This window comes from Bombus huntii, chromosome 10 (genome assembly GCF_024542735.1).
Source record: "Bombus huntii isolate Logan2020A chromosome 10, iyBomHunt1.1, whole genome shotgun sequence".
Taxonomy (NCBI): domain Eukaryota; kingdom Metazoa; phylum Arthropoda; class Insecta; order Hymenoptera; family Apidae; genus Bombus; species Bombus huntii.
The window spans coordinates 4778893-4802793 of record NC_066247.1 but is presented as its reverse complement, the minus strand read 5'-3'; the positions used below and the strand labels follow the sequence as shown (position 1 = coordinate 4802793).

At 30.4% G+C, this 23901-nt stretch overlaps 4 protein-coding genes and 1 long non-coding RNA gene across 28 annotated transcripts; 3 read left to right on the top strand and 2 right to left on the bottom strand.

The window, feature by feature from the left end:
- Window positions 1-96: 96 nt before the first annotated feature.
- On the top strand, window positions 97-9072 carry LOC126870028 (vinculin). Of its 22 annotated transcripts, none has more exons than XM_050627366.1 (23): window positions 97-300; window positions 389-454; window positions 568-1130; window positions 1714-1821; window positions 1903-2048; window positions 2158-2434; window positions 2521-2721; window positions 2801-3041; window positions 3129-3361; window positions 3494-3514; window positions 3664-4030; window positions 4102-4530; window positions 4629-4720; window positions 4793-4886; window positions 5211-5255; window positions 5603-5722; window positions 5895-5966; window positions 6493-6525; window positions 6644-6768; window positions 6843-7082; window positions 7163-7253; window positions 7412-7447; window positions 8602-9072. In XM_050627366.1, exons 4-23 carry the CDS (start codon window positions 1762-1764, stop codon window positions 8769-8771), a joined length of 3093 nt encoding a protein of 1030 aa, XP_050483323.1. In that variant the 5' UTR covers window positions 97-300; window positions 389-454; window positions 568-1130; window positions 1714-1761; the 3' UTR covers window positions 8772-9072. The 22 variants fall into 22 exon arrangements, with proteins under 22 accessions (XP_050483323.1, XP_050483325.1, XP_050483324.1 ...); XM_050627368.1 differs by having other exon boundaries at window positions 565-1130; XM_050627367.1 differs by having other exon boundaries at window positions 561-1130.
- LOC126870144 (uncharacterized) lies at window positions 1138-1409 on the top strand. The gene is made up of 2 exons (XR_007691136.1): window positions 1138-1259; window positions 1325-1409. It is a non-coding gene; the product is annotated as an uncharacterized LOC126870144 (long non-coding RNA).
- A 1632-nt stretch (window positions 9073-10704) lies between the features above and the next one.
- Window positions 10705-12413, bottom strand: LOC126870090 (transcription initiation factor TFIID subunit 8). 2 transcript variants are annotated; one of them, XM_050627552.1, is made up of 5 exons: window positions 12239-12413; window positions 11615-11901; window positions 11336-11486; window positions 11073-11216; window positions 10705-10992 (listed from the first exon to the last, which is right to left on the bottom strand). In XM_050627552.1, exons 1-5 carry the CDS (start codon window positions 12366-12368, stop codon window positions 10829-10831), a joined length of 876 nt encoding a protein of 291 aa, XP_050483509.1. In that variant the 5' UTR covers window positions 12369-12413; the 3' UTR covers window positions 10705-10828. The 2 variants fall into 2 exon arrangements, with proteins under 2 accessions (XP_050483509.1, XP_050483510.1); XM_050627553.1 differs by having other exon boundaries at window positions 12284-12413.
- A 470-nt stretch (window positions 12414-12883) lies between these two features.
- Window positions 12884-14454, top strand: LOC126870122 (U6 snRNA-associated Sm-like protein LSm8). Its single transcript, XM_050627606.1, has 4 exons — window positions 12884-13217; window positions 13293-13333; window positions 13571-13698; window positions 14030-14454. Exons 1-4 carry the CDS (start codon window positions 13187-13189, stop codon window positions 14118-14120), a joined length of 291 nt encoding a protein of 96 aa, XP_050483563.1. The 5' UTR covers window positions 12884-13186; the 3' UTR covers window positions 14121-14454.
- LOC126870026 (protein suppressor of sable) lies at window positions 14191-23870 on the bottom strand. 2 transcript variants are annotated; one of them, XM_050627350.1, is made up of 9 exons: window positions 22097-23870; window positions 20969-21428; window positions 19406-19778; window positions 19093-19324; window positions 18670-19022; window positions 18363-18585; window positions 17964-18292; window positions 17660-17888; window positions 14191-17582 (listed from the first exon to the last, which is right to left on the bottom strand). In XM_050627350.1, the coding sequence occupies exons 2-9, from the start codon at window positions 20995-20997 to the stop codon at window positions 15652-15654; spliced, it is 3699 nt and encodes a 1232-aa protein (XP_050483307.1). In that variant the 5' UTR covers window positions 20998-21428; window positions 22097-23870; the 3' UTR covers window positions 14191-15651. The 2 variants fall into 2 exon arrangements, with proteins under 2 accessions (XP_050483307.1, XP_050483306.1); XM_050627349.1 differs by lacking the exon at window positions 20969-21428 and having other exon boundaries at window positions 22097-22269; window positions 23320-23870.
- Between the last annotated feature and the right edge of the window lie 31 nt (window positions 23871-23901).

Here is a 23901-nt window from a genome sequence, read left to right as displayed (position 1 = left end):
GAATTTCATATCATTTAAAGTGCATGCCAAAAATATTCAAACTGATTCACAATTTGTGATGTATCAAGATGAAAGCAAGGCAAGAATACGCAATATTCCCTAGATTTCTATGTTTGTATCGATACAATTTTCTCGTATACAGAATCGTAATTCTTGATCATGAATCGTGATTCGTGATTCATCACTGTATAATTACTTACGTATTTTCTCATCCTAGTAGTACGTCGGATAAGTTACTTCGTGTTATTTCTCGAAATAGTTCTGTTTGGTTCTTGCAACGCATTGTTAATGTTTTCGCGTGTAATTATTTCATTAAATTTTCAAGCAAATTTGTTTCCTTTTCATACGTTCTAATAATCGGCATTTTTACGTTTTTTTCGTAACAAAGGCAGCTAAGATGCCGGTATTTCATACAAAAACCATAGAAAGTATCCTCGAGCCTGTTGCACAGCAGGTAAATATATTTATATTTCAATATTTTAATTGTTATATTTATAGAATCATCACTAACTTTGTTATGTTTCCAAAAATGTCATGGATATTTCTTACTTGGAATGGAGAGAGAAGGATGAAGATAGAAGGAGACAGATTTTCGATAAAAGGAATTCATTAATTTCATCTTTAAAAATAATTCACTTGTCATAATATAAGATATGTAGTAAATGTTTTTCATATGTTTTATCTGATCTATTTGTAAAATATATTTATATAATTTAAGATCTGTCAAACTAGAATTATTTGTTAAAAACATAATATTTAATACATGTTATGAAATTTATAATTTTGATTTTATGCCATTGATTATTATGAATGATGTTATTATCATGGTAAACCTGCCAAGTGACTTGTCTTTCTTTATATAGAACTATGACATCATTCTACAAATATAGGGCAGGGATACTAAATTCATCTTTAGGTCTAAAAGGTTGGCTATATGAAATTCAATCCTAGTACAGACATTATGAAAAATCATGTTATTTAAACTAAGATCATTCTGTATCTCTAAAAAAGGACATGTTCTAGTCTACCAATCATTAAACCATCCTACACATTATACATATGAAATTACTAATGTCCTCTAAATTGATTGTCTTTCTGAATATGCTAATTTAGATAACTCCAATGTTAATGTAAGATAAATATGTATATAGATATATTTATTAATTATACTAATCGATTATAGATATAGATATACTTAAAGGTATAGATTATACACTGTAGATTATAGTAATCGATTATAAATATAGATATACTTATGGGTATAAATTATACCTATATTAATTATATACTAATCTATACTATAGATTATACTAATTGATTATAGATATAGATTATACGATATAGATTATACTTTCAATTATACTAATGTACCCAAAAATTATTTAGAATAAATATATTTTTCTTTAGAATTATTGTATATTGTCAATTTTTAATATTTAATTGTTTTATGTTAAAATTATATGATATATTTAAATATATAACAAATATTTATAATTATTTGGAAATTTCATTTAGAATTAAGCTTTATTTATATGTTGTTCAGATATAGATTAAATACTTTTTTTAATACGTGTTTATATGACAAATGTTTGTTTATGTCCTAAATATATGAAGTAAACATAAAAAGATTATAAAAGTTACATTATTAACCTAGATAAATTTTTCAAAACTATTTCCTAAAAATTTTGTGTTATTGATGTTTGTATATTGCAGGTTTCGAGACTTGTCATCTTACATGAAGAAGCTGAAGATGGAAATGCAATGCCTGATTTGGGAAGGCCTGTGCAAGCAGTTAGTATGGCAGTGGCAAATCTTGTTAAGGTAAGTTAGTCTTTTAAACTAAATTTACTTTAGTAAAATAATTTCATCATTTTTCTTTAAATTTTTTATTGATATATATAGGTAGGAAAAGAAACAATTAATTCTTCTGATGATGCTTTGCTTAAACAAGATATGCCTGCTGCTTTACAACGAGTTGAAGGAGCTTCACGTCTCTTGGAAGAGGCATCGGCTATGTTAAAACAAGACCCATATTCTGGACCAGCTAGGTATCGAAACTAAGACAAAATTCATGTTATAGAGCTGCTGTTACATAATCTTATAAAGTTAAAAATATTTACAAAATATATTGAGATAAAAATGTAATCTGTTTATTAGGAAAAAGTTAATAGAAGGTTCACGTGGGATCCTTCAAGGAACTAGTTCCTTACTTTTGTGCTTTGATGAAAGTGAAGTACGTAAAATTATTAGGGAATGCAAAAGAGTATTAGATTATTTGGCAGTAACAGAAGTTATTGAAACAATGGAAGATTTGGTTCATTTTCTTAAAAATTTAAGTCCTTGTCTCAGCAAAGTATCGAAAGAAGTGAGTGCTCGTGAAAAAGAACTAACTCATCAAGTACATAGAGAAATTCTGGTACGCTGCTTAGAGCAAGTAAGTACAGAGATAATAGATGTTAATATATGATATAAACTGTATTGATGTTAGTAACAAGTATTATAAATTAAAATATGTAATAGGTAAAAACACTTGCACCAATTCTCATCTGCTCTATGAAAATATTTATTCACATTATTTCTCAAGGAAGTAAAGGAGCAGAAGAAGCAGCTGAAAATCGTAACTATTTAGCTGGCAGAATGTCAGATGAATTAAATGAAATTATTAGGGTATTGCAACTTACTACATATGATGAAGAAGAATGGGATGCTGATCAGTTAACAGTGTGTATCAACTATTAAAAACTTCAGTATGGTATATAAAATTTGAATATATTTTGATATCTTTATTTCTCTTTTTAAGGTATTAAAGAAAGCACAAAGTGCTATAGAATCTAGGATAAGAGCTGCTTATGATTGGTTAGATGACGGACTTGCTTTGCGAGGTGGAGTAGGGGAAAAGAGTCTTCGTCAAATAGTTGAACAAGCACAACGATTGGCAGAAAGATATCTCCCGCCTTCACAGGCAGAACCATTGCAAAAATTAACTTCACAAATTGTTACTATGACCAATGCACTTTGTGAATTAAGACAGAATGAAAAAGGTTTATATAAACATACTTATATCTGGGTATAAAATGTGTTTTGTGAATTTTTTGTACTGATTCCTTATGATATTTTTATTTTCAAAGGAACTACACCGCAAGCGGAAGCTTTAGCGCGTGGTATAAAAGAAAAAACAAACGAACTTCGCAATGCTATTGCCTCTGCTATAGAAGCTGCTGATAAATCTGGTACCACGCAAACTGCTCACACAGTTGCAGGTCGTCTAGAACAAGCGAATAAATGGCTTCTTAATCCACAACATGATGATAAAGGACTTGGTCAGAGAGCTATAGCTTTAATTATACACGAAGGAAAAAAGGTACATAAATAAAATATTACATTCTACTGTTTTTTCTTTCTTTTTGCTATCGAATGTATGGGCATGTTATAACTATATGAATCTAGAAGTTTATCATTTAATTTTAATAATTTAAATGCCGCAAATGGGAAGAATCAGCAACACGTAGCAAGCGTAAGTTACGTGTGCAATTTGAGTATTCCTTCTAAATGCTAATAATAAAAACTTAATTTAATTATTCTGTTGGTATCACAATATTTATATATGCGACGAACTTCTAACCTTTTTCATGTTTATTAGTTGATTTATGTTCTAAACACTAGGTTGCCGAAGGTCTACCAGGAATACATAAAGCAGAAATTCTACAACTTTGCGATGAAGTTGACAATCTCTCTCATCAACTTGGAGATTTATGCGCTCATGGTCAAGGGAACACACCTCGTGCCCAAGAAATCGCTCGTCAATTGTCGCATAAGCTGTATGAACTGAAAAATAGAATACAACAAGCCGTTGTGTCGAGAGTAGTCGAAGATTTCATCGATATAACGACGCCTTTAAAACAATTTACGGACGCTGTATTAGCTCCGGAAGGCACTTTAGGTCGCGATCAAAATTTCAATGATAAAACCCATGCTCTTCAAACATTTTCCAATAGGGCAGCAAAAACAGCCAGAATGGTGGCTGCTGGTGGTATGTGGATATATTATTATTGTAGTCCTATCATTGTTTTACTCATATAATAGAATTTATTTAAATCTTAGGTAGTGGAGGTAACAAAAAATTGGCAGAAGCGTTAACTGCAAGTGCTTCGCAAGTTGAATCTTTAACACCACAATTAATTAATGCTGGACGAATTCGAATGACTTATCCAGACAGTAAAGCTGCGGATGAACATTTTGAAAATTTGCGACAGCAATATGCAGAAACAATGCAGAGAGCACGTGCATTATGCGATGAAGCAACTGATAGTGGGGATTTCATTAGAACTTCTGAAGAACAAATGCAAAAGCATTCGTTCCTATGTGAGGAAGCTATAGCAAAAAGTCATCCACAAAAAATGGTTGACAATACAGCTGCCATTGCTAGATTGGCTAACAGAGTAATACTTGTGGCAAAACAAGAAAGTGATAATAGCGAGGATCCTGCGTTCATTCAAAGAGTGAATCAAGCTACAGACATTCTCCAAAATAGTAAATGATACACAATAATATCACATGAATTATTTAATTAAATTCTTTTAAATATATTTAAGTACTATCTAAACTTAATAAAAAATACTTCTATTTAGGTGTTGCTCCGATGGTCCAAGATGCAAAGTTAGTTGCGATTAATATTAACGATAGTAATGCAGTTTCTCGTTGGAGAGAAAGTAACCGCGCAGTGAGTAGTATAAAACATGAATCAAGTTTTAATCATTGTTGTAATCAACTTATTTATTGTTATCTATTGTAGCTTTTGTCTAATGTTGGACAAGTCCGTAAAGCTATCATAATTCAACCAGATCTAATACCCCCACCAGAGGTATCGCAATTACATCTTAATGATGGTAAGTGTATAAAATTTTTTTGCATATATTCTTTCATGTTTTGTAAAAATGGGACTTTGGAAATAGGTACTCGATTTAGTCACTTAACAAATTTATGTTTTCTTATAGTTTTATCTTCATAGTATATTTACTCATGCTTTAAGTTAGTATTTAAAACATTTACCTTAAGTCATTTATCTCATTTTTCTATCCACTTATAATTCTCCAACAGTTATATTTAATTATTCAACGAGATAAATAAAATTCGCTTGTTATAACATATTTTCTTAGGCAAAGTTCAAACATTTGCTTTATTATAACACAAAAGTTAACATATTCTTCCAGAAAAACAATTGCCAAGCCGTCAATATAATTACTTCATAGACAAAGGTACTATACACCTGCATAAAGATAATTTATGCATGATTAATTATCTTTATATTATTTATTATATTATTATATTTATTATGTTAGTTATATTATTATATCTAAATTAAATTATTATTATTATATTAATTAAATACTGCTTTTATGACTTCATTAGATACGCATAACTGAACAGTATTAATAAATCAAGAATATCATGTGTAATACTACATTCATTTTATAACTTAATATTAATATTTAATGAGACACATGGTATCTGTTTAAGAGAAATAGGATATCTCAGTATAATATTTTATTTTATAATTTTAATAAAAAATGAGAATATTTTTAAACATTTATTTAAATGCTAGTTGGTGAACCTTTAAGAAATCAACCATCGCCAAGCAATTTATGTGTCGTCAGCTCCAATTTAAACACAAATAAACCTCAACATCGCTCTATCAGCCCATTACCAAAGTGGGCACGTGAAGGTATTTACCATTATTTGAAAAGAAATCAAACAAGAATATATTTTTTGATTCTTTTTTCTTCTTATATAGTATTTTTAAATATCTTGCTTCAAAATGAAAATAGATATATGAATTTCCAAAGCATTTGTTCTTGAAAGTCAAGAGATAGAAGTAATTACTTTTTTTTTATCAGGAGATAACCCTGATCTCTTATATCAAGAACTGGCTTCTGACAACGAGTTAGAAAAATCAGTTCACGATGGAGGTAATTCAAAATTAGTATTTTTGAGGACTGAAATTGCAAGTGTCTAGTGCTCAAAATTCTGTTTATCCATGGGAGCAAAGCATGTGTATAATGAAATTGAATATATATTATTTTGTATAGCATCTTTTTAACAATGAGGTTTAAAGAAATAAAACATACGTAATTTTAAGTAAAAATAGAAAAAAATCTTTTATTTACTGAAAAAATAATAGCGCATTGAACTTATTTTCGTTGAATTTTATAAATATATGTATACTAACAAATATCTAAAAAAAATCATTGTATCAAATAGTTTATTGTTTTTTACAATTTTCATGATATTTCTTCAGTTAACAAATTTACTTTTCATTTCTCTATACTAACAATTGCATTCATTGTTTTAAATAGTTAATATAAGTGTTAATTTTTCTTTTAATGCATTGCATAGTTGTCTTGTTTATTGGTGCATGTTTTACTATGATCATATGACATTAATATATAATTTTAAATTAATATGTGTTTATATCTTTAATGCTACATGGAATAGTAGGCTACTACTATGATTATGGTAATAATGATGGTAATTATGAAATGTGCATTGTTTTTATGTATATTAAGTGCACAATGGTTGTATTGTCAAAGAATTTATTATTTGAGAAAACTTATCATTCTTACATAAATTATTATAATTTACACAGAAGTCGTCCCACCGCGTCCACCTCTGCCTGGTGGAGATATTCCGCCTCCACGACCTCCACCACCGGAAACGGATGATGAGGATGAAATGTTTATGCACGCACCGCAGCCTAATCAGCCTATAATGGTATATTCAATTTGTGTTTTAATTCTTTATTCTCAAAAATGCAAGATCGACGTATCATTTTAGTAAAATTTCAGATGGCTGCTCATGGCTTACACCAAGAAGTACGACAATGGTCAAGCAAAGACAATGAAATTATTGCTGCTGCGAAGAAAATGGCTATTTTAATGGGTCGATTATCAGGTTTAGTTAGAGGAGAAGGTGGTAATAAACGGGATCTGATCGCATGTGCTAAGGCCATTGCAGAAGCTTCTCAGGAAGTAACTCGTTTAGCTAAGGAATTAGCTAGAGAATGTACCGACAAACGTATTCGTACTGTATGTATATAATTTATCTATTACGATTTATATTATGTTATACAGCTAAAATTAATATTTTTCGTAAATTTGTTTTATAGAATCTCCTTCAAGTTTGTGAACGAATACCTACTATAGGTACACAATTAAAAATATTATCTACAGTGAAAGCTACAATGCTAGGTGCACAAGGTACACTATACAAATTGTTTAATTTTCTATATATAATAAAACATATTTTAATTATCTGAGAATAGAATATTAATAAAAAGTCATAGAATTTGGGGGAGTTCTATATTTTAAAGAATCACTTAATGAAAACAGCTATTAATGACATTTTTCATACATAGAGACGCTCCCCACCTGGGAAGAGTTGATGCTTTATGGTAAAAATGTTGATAAATTATGCTTGATGTTTTTATCATTCTCTTTAGAGTTTCTTTTATTTAACTGTTTGAATATTTCACAGTTCTGCATTTGCATTACAATGCATGCATATTTTAGTCTTCCCCAGAGTATACTATGAAAGAATTTATTACATAAAATTTAGGAACGTTAAAAGAACATATAAAAAAAATGTACTTACCCAACGAATTATAAAATGTATAATTTAATTTTTTAATTTTCTAATTTTCAATTTAATTATTGATGTGTTTGATATGCCCTTACTCATCACGATGTAGACGAATTGATTGGCTGCAGTAAGTTAATGAAATAAGTATAAGTTAGCATAGAAAATATAGTTAAAAAAGTTAATACGTGGATATTAATGTTGTGTATATTTAAAAAGCAACATTGTACTCTAAAAGATATACATACTTCATATACATATAATACAGTTCATGATTGTAATCTGTTAATATTAATTTAAATTAGTCTAAAGTTCCTACTTTCTATTTGTATCATTCATCTTATCTTAATATTGTTATATACATTTTACATACTTCATCTTTTTAGCATGATATTTCTTTGTTTTTACACGTTTTCTTGTTTCTTTTCTATTACATGTGTGTGTATGAACACGTACATACACTATTTTTATATGCTAATATTAGCATCTATTATTCATATATTTGCATGTATTTTCCAACATAAATGATAAATTCATTATGTATAATATTATTCAATTATTATATTCTCACACATTCCTTATTACAATTGCAAACAAAAATTTTTTTATAGCACGCATCACATATATGTTAAGAACTGAATTTTCATTACATTAAAGTTATTTCATTATTGTATTTCAGTATTGTATGTACATTAATTAAGTAATGTAGTACATATTTTATAGATTTTAATATGTAGTAGAAGTGAATACTTTTATTTTTTAACACATTCCTTTTAAAACTTTTGTGAAACAAACTTAGACCAAATTAGCACAAATACTATCTCTTTTTTAACTAAATATTTTGGTGTAAATGTTTTATTCTATTTTAACTTTTGTTACTTTCTTCTGTCTGGTAATGTTAAAAACTGATTTTTTTTTATTTTCAATGTTTTAAGTTTATTTAATATCTAATTCACATCTAAACTGTAGGTACAGAAGAAGATCAGGAAGCAACAGACATGTTAGTTGGAAATGCTCAAAATCTTATGCAAAGCGTAAAAGAAACTGTTCGTGCTGCAGAATGTGCCAGTATAAAGATTCGTACCGCATCTGGTATGAAATTACGCTGGGTGCGACGACAGCCTTGGTATCAGTACTAAGAAAAAAAATTGCTATAATGAAAATAAAATGTAACAGATGGGTAAGACTTCTTAAATATTAGATACATTTTGACTGATTCCACAATATATGTCATGAAAAAGTGTTCTAACGAGGAATAACATCCAAATTTTTAAAATTGATTTTAACAGTGAAATATATAATAGAATCCGAAAGGTACTGAGTATTTTTATTTATGATGGATTTTCAGAAATAAGCACTATATATTTTAAAAAGTTAGGTAATTGTTAATTTTTGTAATAATTGTGAATAAGAAAAATATATATATAATCTTTAAATTTATACAGTTTTATATAATCAAATCCATTTTAGATGTTTGAATGATATTCCCCAAAATGTTCAATAATATAAATCTATAATTGTATAATTTATACTTCTAAATGTACTGACAAATGCTGTATTCATAATATAGAAGTTATAGTTTATAACATAACAAACGAGCTAGTGATTAATATTAAAAAAATATTTCTTTCGGATTGAGAAACATATCTCAATTGTTAAAAAATATAATCGAAAAGTATTTTCAGATGATATATTGAAGAGAATGCTTAATTAACAATTTTCAGAGTCTATCTCTCTTATATAGTTTCATTAAGAATCACAGAATAGGAAAGTAATATAGAGATGATAGAGCTTATGCCTTATACAAATTATCAATTTGCTATATATTTTTGTGTATACTAGCAATAAGTGTACTTCCATACGCGCTCATACGCGCACACTCACACCTATACATACATACATCTGTCAGCCTAAAATCAGCACAATTAATAAGAAAACAAATTTTTGTCTACATTCATTGAAATGCCATATTAATTCTAGTATGATGATAGTATGATGTATTTTTACAAAGTGAAAATGCGCGAATATAATTTTAATAGGTGCTATTTACCACAATATACACGTAGAAAATCTTACATGCAATACTACCTATAACAAGGAAATCTATTTTTGTAAGTTTTACCTAATCATCCTTTTTAACACGTTAGTCGCCACGTCGCACATATTCGTGCAACGGGTATACTTCCGTGAGGACCCCGTCACCAACGTATGGTGACGTTCTTCTTGTTCGAGTTAACACGTTCGTCGCCCAGCGTGTTTCGGCTATGTTTCCTGCGGGGCCCAAATCCAACCATGGCTTCCTCAATATTCGAACTTGATGAAATTCTATTTATAATTTTTTTTCTAAAATTCACTACTTCGTCATCACTACTCTCCTCACTTTCAAATATATTTTCACACTGTTTACTGAACATTTTGAGGATGAAAAAATCACTGATGTGCGTCTCACAAGTATTCTTCTCAACTAAATTAAAGATCTGAGATATCTGCCATGAGATCCCTCGGAATACTCCAGCTGGAAAGTTTATAGCTTTCTCCATTTCAGAACTAAATATATTTGTCAGAGATGAAAGAACATCAGGATTTCCCATCTGAAATGTTGGGAAAACCCCCAATACCCTAGTCCAGACTTTTACTATAGCTACACTTAAGTAATAAAAATAAGAAATAATTTTAATGTTCCAATCTGGCTTTATGACGATGGGTTCAGGTTCGAAGTGACATAGCGGGTCACTGGACGTAGCCACGGTCGGATTTGGGCCCAGCGGGAAACATAGCCGAAATACGCTGGGCGACGAACGTGTTAAAGGATTTATATAGCTGTCTCTGTATTCTTACCTTCTCCAAAGTGGTGCTATATACGTGCAATATAGATCTGATATACTGAAACATAATATAAGAGTAAATAATGTAAAACCAAATATGTATGTGGAATCAATTTAATATATACTTTAAAGAAAATTGTAGATTTAATATTAGCGTAAATAATTTGTAAAATGAAATCATGGAATATTTATAGTATGTAATATTCATTTTAGTAATATGATTTAAAATAATTTTATATAAAGCTACTTATAATAAAGATTAATTTTTATTATGCAATACAAATACAAATATTACTTTATAATATACTATTATGTACACAATATTAACGTAAGAAATAATAAAATTAACAAAATCGTCACCATTAAAAATATCATTCAAGAGAATCCCTCTTTATCGAATGTAATCCAGGAACTGAGACTCCTGGCATTTTATTTTTTGGTATCTTCCCAGGTCTTAAGTAAGGATTATCTATAACATCTTGCTGTGTTGTAGTTTCTCCATTTTGTTCAACATCTTCATTTTGTCCTTTCATACCTATAAAAATGTAAAATATTATGAATTCGTTTTTAACAAAGAAGTAAATTTTTTCATATCTGTTTAGAACGAAATAAGACCTTCTTCTGATTCTTCTCTTTCTTGCTCCTTTCTCTTTTTAATTGGACTTGGTTCAAATTGAAAATCTTGATCGGTTTCAAAAACTTGATCTTGTGGAAGGAGTGCAGAAAGGTAACTAGGAAATTGTGGTTTACATGATATTACTGAAAACAGAAATGATAAAATAATAATACTGAAGATTCAATTCTTAATTAAATGTACATTACTTGTATAGAAATATATTAGTTTACCTGAATCAGAATTGTATGAGATTTCTACTTACATGGAAACATACTATTATCTTCTGTTAAAAATAGACTATGTGTATCTCCAGTTTTTGCAATGAACCTTGTCAAAGCTCTTTCAATATCACGTTTTTGTGTTGCTGCTTTTTCTCTTATTGCTTCATATTCTGTTACTGGCTGTTTATGCGTCTGTTTATAAGTAAGTAGTATAAGTAAAAACTGTATAATTAAAAACTTGTGCACAATAAATATCTCAAAGTAACTAAAAATATTAATAAATATATAAATTGCATAATATTTTCATAAATGCTCTTTACCGGTGTTCTAATGTATGCATGCGGATCAGGAAAAGGTGGTAAATAACTTGGTATATGAGATGGATGACTTTGTTTCACTCCAGCTTGCAAAATATTTAACTGCTTTGATTGAGTTTGTTGTTGAAGCTGAGGCAAAACTGTTCTGTTAGCCCTCTTGCCATAACTTTCCAGATTATCTAATTTTATACCCATATTTATTAATGCTACTATAACATCCGCAATGAGTGGTTCCGTCCTACCAGACAGTTCACAGTAATTTCTTGCAGACTCTCCAACCTCTATAAGAACTATAAATAATTCATGCATATATTACAAATTTATCAAGTAAGATTTAAATGAACTATAATATCTTATAAATGATAAAATCAATATAAGAATGATCTTTTGAATGTTTGTTCATTTTCACAAATGATTATTCATTATGTTATCTTTTTTACAAAACCAATAAAGTAAAATTAAAGTAATAATAAATATTCATCTTCTTTAGCACATCTATCAATGGAATCAAAACATCTATTTAGGAAGAAGGTAAAAAGTAAAAAGTAATATATCAAAGGAAATATAAACAATTAAAATTTTGAATAAGAAGAGGTTAGGGACTTTAGAATTAATTGAAATTTTTACAAGACTGTAACATTTCTGTGAGAATTTCTAATGCTTGCTTCTCACAAGTGTCGTAACCACATTCCACCAGAATGCTACAAACTACATGATTCAATATTTTTCTTCGCGTATTTGTTGTTTGAATGTCCATGTTGTTTAGTAGTAACAAATGTTTGGTGATTACAAACTACTACATATGTACCTACATATGTATAAGCACTATACACTAGAAACTCAAAATTATTTCAAAATAATGTAGAACATAACATAATTAAAAAATTTAATAAATACGCCTTTTTTATATGCATTATTTCTATTTCAATATATTTATTTTTAATAAATTAATATATTCTACGATTAAACATTTAACGTTTAAAAAATTTATAAACTAGTTAAATCGTTTTAAAAAAATTATTATTTATTTTTTGTATGAAACACATGCAAGTAGAAGAGAATAATTTATTTAATAATGATTCTATATATGGTAATCACGAATTCCTAAATCTATCAGAATTTAACTAAAAGTCATTTTATTTCTCCAGCACATTTTAAACTTTTTATTTTATATTTAACATTCACTAAGACTAAAATATTAGATGTATTTTAATCCATTACCCTTAAAATTGCTATAATAATTTTGTAGAATAATATTTACATTCTTTTACTACATGATCATGCTACCAATCAGTTGGAACTTTAACAATAATTACTTAACAGTGAATCTGTTAAGCTTTCGTTTAATATTCCGATCGTGAAATTGACCGAACATCTGATAAATTCAAAAGAAATAATTTCTAATGCAGAAGGAAATTTTTATGCAAAACGTAATAAAGTAATGTATGTACTTGTAGAACAGTGAACTTAATTGATACGCATTTGTTACCATAACAAACGTTAAGTACATATGCGCACGTAAATCGTAGATTTTTATGGAAAAATTATTTTAATGTATAATTAATAACTAAGATTATGGCGTCAGGTTTAGAAAGCTACGTAAATCGTATCCTTTATTTAATTTGTGTTTTCATTTATTATCTTATTTTTAGTTTTTATATTTGTCCTTAACAATTTATAGACACTGTTTCTATTATTACTTCTGATGGCAGAAACTTCATCGTAAGTAAATTATTTTTAATGTGTACATAATTTCTACATGAATTACATTATATTATAATTATTATCACAGATTCCTATGCATACATTATTATCTAGAGAAATATATCATTTATAACCAATTGAATAGTCAGTTTAATCTTATACCAATAAATGACTAAGGTCCTTTTTCTCAATTTAAACTGCACTGTAATTGTTCCTATGTTGAAATTGTAAATACTAAGATCTTTATATTTTCAGGGAACATTAAAAGGATTTGATCAAACTATTAATATAATATTAGATGAATCTCATGAACGTGTGTACAGTACAACGCAAGGTGTAGAGCAAGTAGTATTAGGTTTACATATCATCAGAGGTGACAATGTGTAAGTAATTTAACTTAATTCACTTTCAGTGTGTTCAAAAGGTTCCTTCCATAGCATTATTTTATTCATTTTAACTATGTTCATTAATCATTCAATATTATTTAAGAGTATATTATATATAATATATATAAATATATGAAACAGGAGATGATATTAATTTTATTTTTATTCTGGCAGTTTAAAAGACAACACAAATACTGTTCAATAAATAAATAAGTAGTAAATTATTAATGTACATTTTATAGTATATAACTGTTTCATAATCAAATTTCAAAAAATTGATTTATAAAAAATACAAAAAATTTTAGTAGAATTTTCTTTTTTCTTTTAGGGCAATCGTAGGGGAATTGGATGACGAGATGGATGCACGTTTAGATCTATCAGCTATAAGAGCTGATCCTTTAAGTTCTATTGTACATTGATGGAAAATGATTACAATTATAATTATTACTGCTTGAAAATAATAGTATAAGTAAACAATAACAACAATAATAATAATTAAACAAGAATCTGTAATAGTGAATTATAGTCAAATGAAAGTACAATTTCTCTTACATGGGTTGTACATTATATAAATTTTATCATTTTTTATATCCATATTTAAAATATTTGTGTTTTAAACAAAGTGCAGTGGGGAAACACAACCATTGTTTACAACGTTATGAGTAATAGTAGAAAAACGTATTAGAATTAATAATTAAATTGTACAAAAGAGTTTCACTATATGATAGTAAACTATATTTTTTACAAATGTAATTTTCATTTTTTAACTTTCTAGGTAATAGGTAATAATAAAGGAAAATATCAATAGGTTAACATTGAATAATGGCTGAACAATTCTTTAGATTGAAACATATACTCTGTTTCTAATATTATTTATAAAGAGGAAGTATTTCTTAATCTGCGTTTTAGCAGAGATGTATTTAATATTAATACATGGAACATATGACTGCCATAACGGGTAAATGTAATAATAGGGTAAAAATTTTGCTAGCAGTGTAAAACCTAGATTATCATAAGGTTCACATTTATTTAAATACATTTTTAATCTGCAGTCCCTACAAAATTTGAAATGAAATATCTTTTGATATCTATCTATATCTCTTCTAATGTAAGTAAAAAAGTATGTCCATGTACAATTATTTTCAAAACTCTTATAAGTACATTAGTTTTTTATAAAATATTGCATTTTCATACTGTATCATGTACTATGTCATTTTATTGGTGTTTTGACTTATAATAATAGGCCTTAGGCCGTTTCATGTTTAATGAATTTATGTCGTTCTGATACTGTCTAAACATAATTTAATAAAACTTATATGCATTCTAGAATTCAAGAACTATTTGCATATAAATTATACACACACATACATATATTCATATATATATATTCATATATATGTATGTATGTATTTCCGTTATGTATCATACATGGAAGACATAAAAAAAAGATATAAATCAATCTATATAATCAGATTTTTCATTCATCATATCTTATATATTAAATGTCTTTTTAAATGGATGAAGATGTTCAATATATACATATACATCTCCGCTGAAAATTTCATTTGCTATTATTCATAGATATATTTGATATATTTCTCGTGTATATAATATGATTTATATTTTTTAAATAAAATATAGAGTCACGTAATTATGAGCATTACTTATATCATTCATTGGTATGTATACTTCATACAAAGAAATGCTTCAAAGTGTGTAATTCATGTACAATATTTAATATTTTTCTTCCAATAGTTTAAATTTATATTTTGCTATTTAACCACTATCGAGCATTTGACACCATGTACAATTGACACAATCAAAAGATCATTAATCTGGACCGCCATAAATGAATGCATTATCATTAATGCATGCTGTACAAATTTAAATTACAATGAGAATTATCACCAGGTACTTCGCTTATGTACCTACTTGAAATTGCTTATTGCCTTAATTATTAGTCACGATATTGGTCCTATTTCGATTTCGTCGCCTGATTCGTCCACCGCGTCTATTTTGGTTTGTTCCATTCCACTCAGGCCCCTCCATACCGAAGTTTGGATTCGGACCATTCGGATTGAATCCCATCATACCAGAATCTGGAGGCACTGAAGTAGGACCGGGACCAAAGTTATTGAAATTGCCACTAGGGTACGATGGCGCACCATCGTATGAAGAATTAACGTCTGGTCCGAAGCCTACACCAGGTGCTGGGCCTAACAACCCAGCCCCATTGTTGCGTTGAACATTAAAACGTGGATCAAAGTTCATCTGATTCTGAGGCACAACTGGTCCGTTCATGGTCATTCCCGGAGGCATGTTGGACATTCCCGTCATACCCATAGGTGGTATGTTTTGAGGGCCCATGGGAGTATTCATAATAGGTCCTATAGGTCCCATATTTCCAAGCATTGGATTTGGACCCATTGGCATCATGCCTTGTCCTCCTTGCATACCTTGTGGTCCAGGCATACCCTGAGGAACAGACATACCACCAGGACCCATTCCCATGTTCGATATTTCTATTGACGACTGCTGTACATTCTTCATCATGGAAGCATTTACATTTTGAGAAGATAAATTGGAAGCCTCGAGAGCTTTTCGACGTGGATCGGATCGGACTTGTGGGGGTGACTTTGGAGTATCCATTTTAATTGGAGGTGGAGACATGGGAGAATCAGCTAATTCGATTTTACCGATTCTAAATATTTTACGTAATCGTGGATCGTATTTAACCTGTGCATCATTTTTAGTAAGTTTAAGACCTGTATAATCAGGTCTTGGTATGTCAACAACATATACTTTATACGTCATTGGAGGATGCGAAGAAATACTTGCATCAATTTCCGTACAAGGAACGTGCGATGGTGCCGGTTTAAAAGGCAAACTCAACATTTGTCGCAAATCCACATCAGATTTAGTAGACGCATCGGTGAATCCTGCACTGACAACTCGAAGATCAGTATCTCCAAAACCGGTTTGGAATTGTTGTCTGAAATCCATATCCTTTCTCCGAAGATCCTGATCTGTCTTAGTTCGGAGATCTGTATCCATGTTAGTATCAACAGCAGTAATGCCGGAACTGTAGATACTCGTTTCCAATCTAAGATGCTTAGATTCTTTTTTACTATCTGTTCTACTAGGGCTGCTCAATTTCTGTTCGTCTCGACGTTGTCTGGGATCTCGTGACATACGGGGATCTCTGGAAACAGGTACAGAACTTGTTCCAGGGGAGGAACGTGGACTCGATGTTTCATTTTCAATTTTTGATAACTGATTTGAAGTATTAAATGTGTTGATACTTTTACTGTGAATGTTTGATTCGTCTGATGATATTCTGTCCGGTGAAGATTTAACTTTTGAGGAATAATCTTGTGTAGTATTTTGTTGAAAAGATTTACCAGTCGTCGCCTTTAGTGACGATAATAACTTTGATACCTCAGCACTAATGTCAATCTTACTTAAGTCTCCAAGTTTGTCCACAATAGCTGCTGGCTGAGGTATAGTAGGAGCAGAAGGTGTAGTTTGAAATTCTTCTTTAATCACAATACTCTGTGACTTTTCTGCAGATTCATTTTCATCTTTCAACGTATCTTTATTGGAAAGTACTATTGTAAGATTTCCACTTTCATCATCGTCATCGTCATCCTCATCGTCCGAATACCAATCTTCTAAAATTTGATCCGTACGTCTGCTCGAAAGTGCAGAGAACTCATTTTCTATGTTTTTAAAACTATCCTGTGCTGCCCGTTGTTGTTGCTGAATACGCATGAACAATTCCTGTGCCTTTTTTGGTAAATGAGCTGGTATTTCTTGCTCTTCCGTACATAGTGAAGAAGTATCACAGTGATTATTAGTTTCTTCGTTTGCGATATTTGTTTCTGTAACAATTAAGTAATCTTTTCTTTACTTTTTTATTTTTGTTTTTACTTTATACAATAATAAAAATTGGTCCTACCTTCCTGATCAGTATTTTTGTCTTTCTGCTTATCGTCATCTTCCATTGGCATTTCTATAACAAGATCTGTTTCTTCATCTTGATCACTTTCTTCATCGAACTTAGATTTAGTAAGATTTGCTACTTCATCAGCTATACTAACAACAGGTGGCGGCTTTTGCGCATTTAGCAATTGCCTTAAATCTACATCTTTTGAATCTTCAAGTAGTGTTGTGTCTTTCTTTTTTGCCTGAAAGTGAAAAACATTACATAATATTATAGTTATTCATAAAAATTTATTAAATGAAATAATAAATCACTATACCTGTTCTAGTATTTCGTCTTCTTCTACGTCTTTTGTGAAATCTTCTCTATCTCTTGATTTGTTTAAATTTATTTTGTTCAATTCAAGGTTATTAGCTTCAGTATAAAAATCCATATTTGGCATAGATTGGGGTATTAATGGTTTTTGTAAGTGTTGTTGGGTTGCTAGACCCAATGCAGCATTAGGAAGTTGCAGACCAAGTTCATTGGCTGATGATTGTAACAACATGATTTGTTCGTATGGAACCCTATCTTCATCTGAACCCCATCGAGTTTTCTTACCTGACGATTTCCTTTCTCTAACACTTTTCTGCTGTTGTACTGGTTCTTCTATACAATAAATTTTACTTTTAATACAAACTATACTATAAAAAATATAAATAAAAATATCATTAAATACCTTTTTCTTCCCTTTCATTATTCTTTTCTGTGGTACCAGTTGGAGCTGATATATTTAGTTCAAAAAGACTGGGAATTTTTTGATTTGTAGTTTCTTGACCCTGCGCTAATGCTCTAGCTGTATTATTTATCATTAACAATGCCCCTTCTCTACTTAAACGTGGAAAATCTCCAAGAATTTCTTTTGGTGCTGTTTCTAAGTGTTTTAACAAAATCCCTTTCACCTGCATAATAGTATTTTATTTAATATATGCTTTTCTAAACTATATTAATTAAAGAAGATATAAAAGCTGAAATATAATAAGTACCTGCTCATTTAAAGGTTGATGTGAAAATTTACAATTCTCTCCCTGACTACATTTTAATCCTGTATGAAAAAATTTACATGGAAAATCGTGATGCATATAAAGGCATTTATCTCTCTTTGCACAACAGTCCATAAGATAAAATTTGCAGAGTTCCATCTTTCGAGGTGGTAAAGCATTGTGTGAAAAAGGGCAATCATCTCCTCTATGGCATTTTCCTTGCATGTAATAAACACATATAGCATCTGGATCTTGATTGTGGTCATTATTTTGATTTCTCCGTCCATTTCTATCATTCCGCATTTGCCCACGAGTTTTATTTTTACCACCACGTTCATTTTTACCGCCTCTACGTCCTATAAACGTAAATATCATTTGTAATAACTTAATAATATTGATTAATAATATTATATAATATTACTATACCTCCTCCACCGCCACCTCCTCTTGAATTACTACGCTTGTTATCATTATCCCTATGTCGATTTACATTAGGCCTATCATCATAATCTGAATTACTATCAAAATTCTCATGCTCGTTTGTATGTCTTGGAGAATTATTCTCTTGCGAATCTTTCCTAACAGGTGAAGCACCCCTAACAAATAACATTTCATCTTCATCTTCATTGACATTTTCGTCGTCGCTCACTTTTCTTCTCTGTAAATCACATATTTATTATAAATCCATATAAAATATTATTTAAATTAATTCTACTAATAACATTAAATATTATGAAACCTTTTGATCCTTATTACGGTCTTCCTCTCTTTCATCCCGCATCCTTTTTCTACTCTTATTTCTATTATTTTTACTCTTAGATTTAGAATCTTGATTCCTGGTTCCATCTTCCTCTAACGCTGCCCTAATTGCTTTTTCCACATCTCCTGCCCAATCTTCTGATGGATTTTTGTATTTTAGAAACCTATCATGCTTGCTACTTCCTTGAACATTTGATTTCTTATTTTTATTGAATTTAGCATCGAAAGCTTTAGTTTTTGGTATATCTGCTTTTGATGCACTTTTATTGGCGTCATTATTTACTGGTGGTGGCAGAGGTTCATCATCTTCATCGGAAGGAATTTCCCCATCTTCCAAATCATTATCATCATTACTAAACATATATTAAAAATACATAGTTAGCCAAAAATATATAATACATTCAAACTGAGTGTTATATAAACTTTATGTAATTTAAAATATTTTTATACAGTATTAACAATTTTTTATATTGTGTATGTAATATTATATATATTATATGTATATGTATAGTTTGTTCCATATAATTAAAAATAGAATGTTCAATGTCTGTATCGATGACAGATTTTGCTTGATATGCTTTATTAATAATATTATTTTGAATATATTTTAAGTCTCTTTCTTGAGAGACTTAAAAGGTCTATAAATTTTGATCTTAAATAATTCTATGCTAATGAATAAAGAATTCATTTGTAATATTAATTAAAAAATTAAAATAAATTAAATTATACAAAAATGTTACACCCTCAGGTATTTATCATTTTATGCATTTTTCAAAGCTGCATGTTTGTATGTATGGAGGTAAAATCGAAAATTTTATTTCATTAAAATCATCATCATTTATCATTATCATGATGATCATCATCATAATCATCATCATTATCAATATTATCATCATCGTCATTATTCATTATCATCATCGTCATTTAAGAATCATTAAAGAAACGCTAAATGCATTTCTTTGATAAAATAACATAAAAAGTTGCTAGAACAAAATTGGACTGTGCTCATAAAAGCTGTCAAAGCATTAACAGCAATGGTCATTAAATACATCACATGTTGTACGTTGAATAAAGGAACATCGAACTTTGGTCGAGCAGAGTATAGCTGAAAGAAGCTTCCGCTACTAGTTGACCTGAAAACATTGGCTGCTTTGGGAGGTGACTAACGACACGTTGTAGTACAGTAAGCATCGATCGATGCAACTTTGAAATATATACCTAGTCAACGTAACATATGCTTGGGAAATAACTGTTTTCTGAATGTCCGCTATCACCGATTTATCCGGAAAATAGCATATTTTAGAAACGTACGTTCAGTCGTACAGTATATAAAGGCACAAAATTACAAATGTAGAGGAAGAAAATCCATATTATTAAATGAAGCATATAACCATTCCCACATATTTAAAATAAAATACACGAATATAAATTGAAAAAGTAATATGTAAATTGCAGACGCTAAAAGATTGTTAAATTAGCATAGTAAAAAAACGCATGATATCTGTATATCACGAAGGAAAATAATAAATTGGAATTTCCTTACCCACAAATCGTGTTCATTATTAACATCATTATTCATCATCAACTACCATAATTCATCATCAATGCAATAGTATGAATACGAATATATAACATATCACATTATTTCTACAGCATATCTCATCGTCATCGTTACAGCATTATCAACAGTGCATGTAACATTTTTCGATAATCGTGCGTCAGAATTTCTTTGCGTGTAGACCCCGTTTGTTTCGTTCATTCACGTGTATACACATGTATGTAAGGTATACACATGTGTACGTAAGGTAGGTTGTACATATGTACATAACGCACATCTACATGCGCGCTGTGTATAAATTTAGTCTTTGAATGTGTATTAGGTACATGTATAAATACGTCGTACTCGACCGGGAAATGTATATATGTATATATCTTCTGTATATGTATATCGTCTCCCCGAAGATCCCGTGCATATTTCTTTTACTCAATACAAACTTCCGTTTCTGAAATAATTTTATATCGATATTTATGTAGTTCTTCAATGCTCGTCAAAATATGTCGTTAAAATTCGCACCGTTATAAATATCGTTATATCCTACCGTAATAAATATCATCATAAATATATAAGAATTAAGATATACGCACGAACATTTGCACACATATCTTATGAATCACCACAAAGCTAACATTTTTACTTGGAATTTTACTTGAATATTAATTCAAGTAAATTTATTAATGCCTATCATAAGGAACATTTTTAATTCCATTTAAAAAGTTGAATTTACTTTCTGCTATTTAATATTGGAATATGTATATCGGAGAATTTCTTTGTCACGAAGATAACCTTGGCCTTAAGAATCGTGCCAAGGTACTCAACGTTTAAACCATCTTATGTTATAATTCTAGAGTAGAGCTGACTTAATTTCAGAGCAATGAAGAACCATAAAAGGAGACACGAGAGAACAAAAAGATGTAAGTTACGCGTATTCGAACAGTGTAATATGACTCCGTTTTTTTTCTCATAGTGCCAATGGTATATACCGAAACGAAAGCGGGGGACCAGCACGGAGCTTCTGGAGAGGGGGTTCAAATGTGTGTAACGTGAATTGGTAAACAGTTCTAAAAATTTCGACTGTTTTCGACTGGTGAATAAAAAATGTTGGAGGCAAACCTTTGGATTAGAGTCTCAGCCGCGGAAACACTCTCTAATGCCATTGTTTTGTCCCGATCGATCGTGTTTTGTACCGTATGATATAGCACTGTGGCCCGACGATGATCATTCGATCGATTGACGCGACCACACTCGATGGCTCTTTGCTTGGAAAATAATCGCGTGCCTGAATTCTAGCATTTGAAAAAATTTTCAAAAATACTCAGTTTACTAGGACACTAATTAGCCTACAAAGAATCGTGTTTCTCGTGTGTCTCTCCGTTTCTCTTTCTCTCTTGCGTGCGCGTGCGCGCGCCCAACAACCGAACGTACCAGAGGTTTTTATTAAAAACGTTTTCTGTATCTTTTTTCTATCGTTGCCTCAGTTACATGTCTCTGACCTCTTTTTTATCCTCCCAAATTAATTCTTCTCGCCTGAGCACAATATTCAGGCTAATATATCTCGTTTAATTAAAGTGTCTTTTTATTTCTCTGATTTATCCGTAAATTACTATTTGCACTTCTCGATTCGGCGAAGAAATGGATAGATTTTCACTGTGTGTCTCTCCTCTCCTTGGCTATTAAATTTCGTTAAATGACGTGATCTTACCACTGCAACGTCGTGGCATGACGTGGCATATGGCTGACCGACCATAAGCTCTCGTAGGCGTTTCAGAATTATCTCTTTTTCCTTACGCTCTTAACTATCGAATGAAATACGGAGATAAGAGCAGAGCTCGATAGGAAATACGTATAATGTACTTTTTTCTCTTTTTTTAAAATTCGTAATAATCAAACAAAAAGGAAAAAGCGTTTTTCCCCAAAGATACGACTCGAAGCTTCGTAGAGTTAATGTAAAGACGTAGCTTCCACTTCGACGATTCCCGTGTGTTCCGTGATCTGATAACAGCGCTCTCTTTTTTCAATTGAAAATATATTGGGAGAGAGAGAGAGAAAGGGAGCAACGAATAAATTTGTTCGTCTCGCCTTGCCGATAAAAACAACTGCGAGTTTAATCAGACGCGCGTCTGTTATTGAAATTTAATCGAGAAATAAAATGTTTTAATGCACGGACTCGACGCGATTCGTGTCTATCCTGGATGGATTGACAGCGTTTTTTACGTCTCTCGTGTACTTCCGCGTACTTAGATTATTTATCTCAGCAAAAGAAGAACATATGTTATTATGAACGAGACTAGTCGCAGGCAGGCGAAAAAGAACGATGGTCGGACAGAGCGTATTACTATGTCAGCAGATTGTATAAAAATGTATCAGTTATGAGACGATGAGCGAAAACTTCAAAGATCAAACTAAACATGGCCACATCTGGAACTATTCTGAGCAGGCAGCTGTACGAAACCTCGGAAGAAGGGCAACACGAACGGGTACCGAGCTGGGAGGGAAAGCAGCGCTGATTCCGTTTAACCAATCAGAAACCGTATTCAACGATCACGTGCTCACGTTTCCATTATCTGCATTCCCCCACTAAGATTTTCTCTAGCTTCCTCTCCCTCCCCACTTCTCTTTATTGCTTCTGTTTATGTAGAGCAAATTCCTCAAGCCTTCGTTGACCCTTGGTTTTCTACGCACAATTCGTCTGAAAGCGAGCTTGTAGATATATTAACCGTATTAAAAACATTGTATCCCGAATTTCACGCTTTATTATTTGCAGACGTTTTGGAAGTTTTCTTATTTTTCAATATAAATGTTTTTTAGATAATTATTTTGAAAAATTATATTTTTGACTTCAATTCATGTATTTATATAAACTCATTATTTACATGAACTCATTGCTGAATTCTGACTTTGACTGTAATTATCAAGTT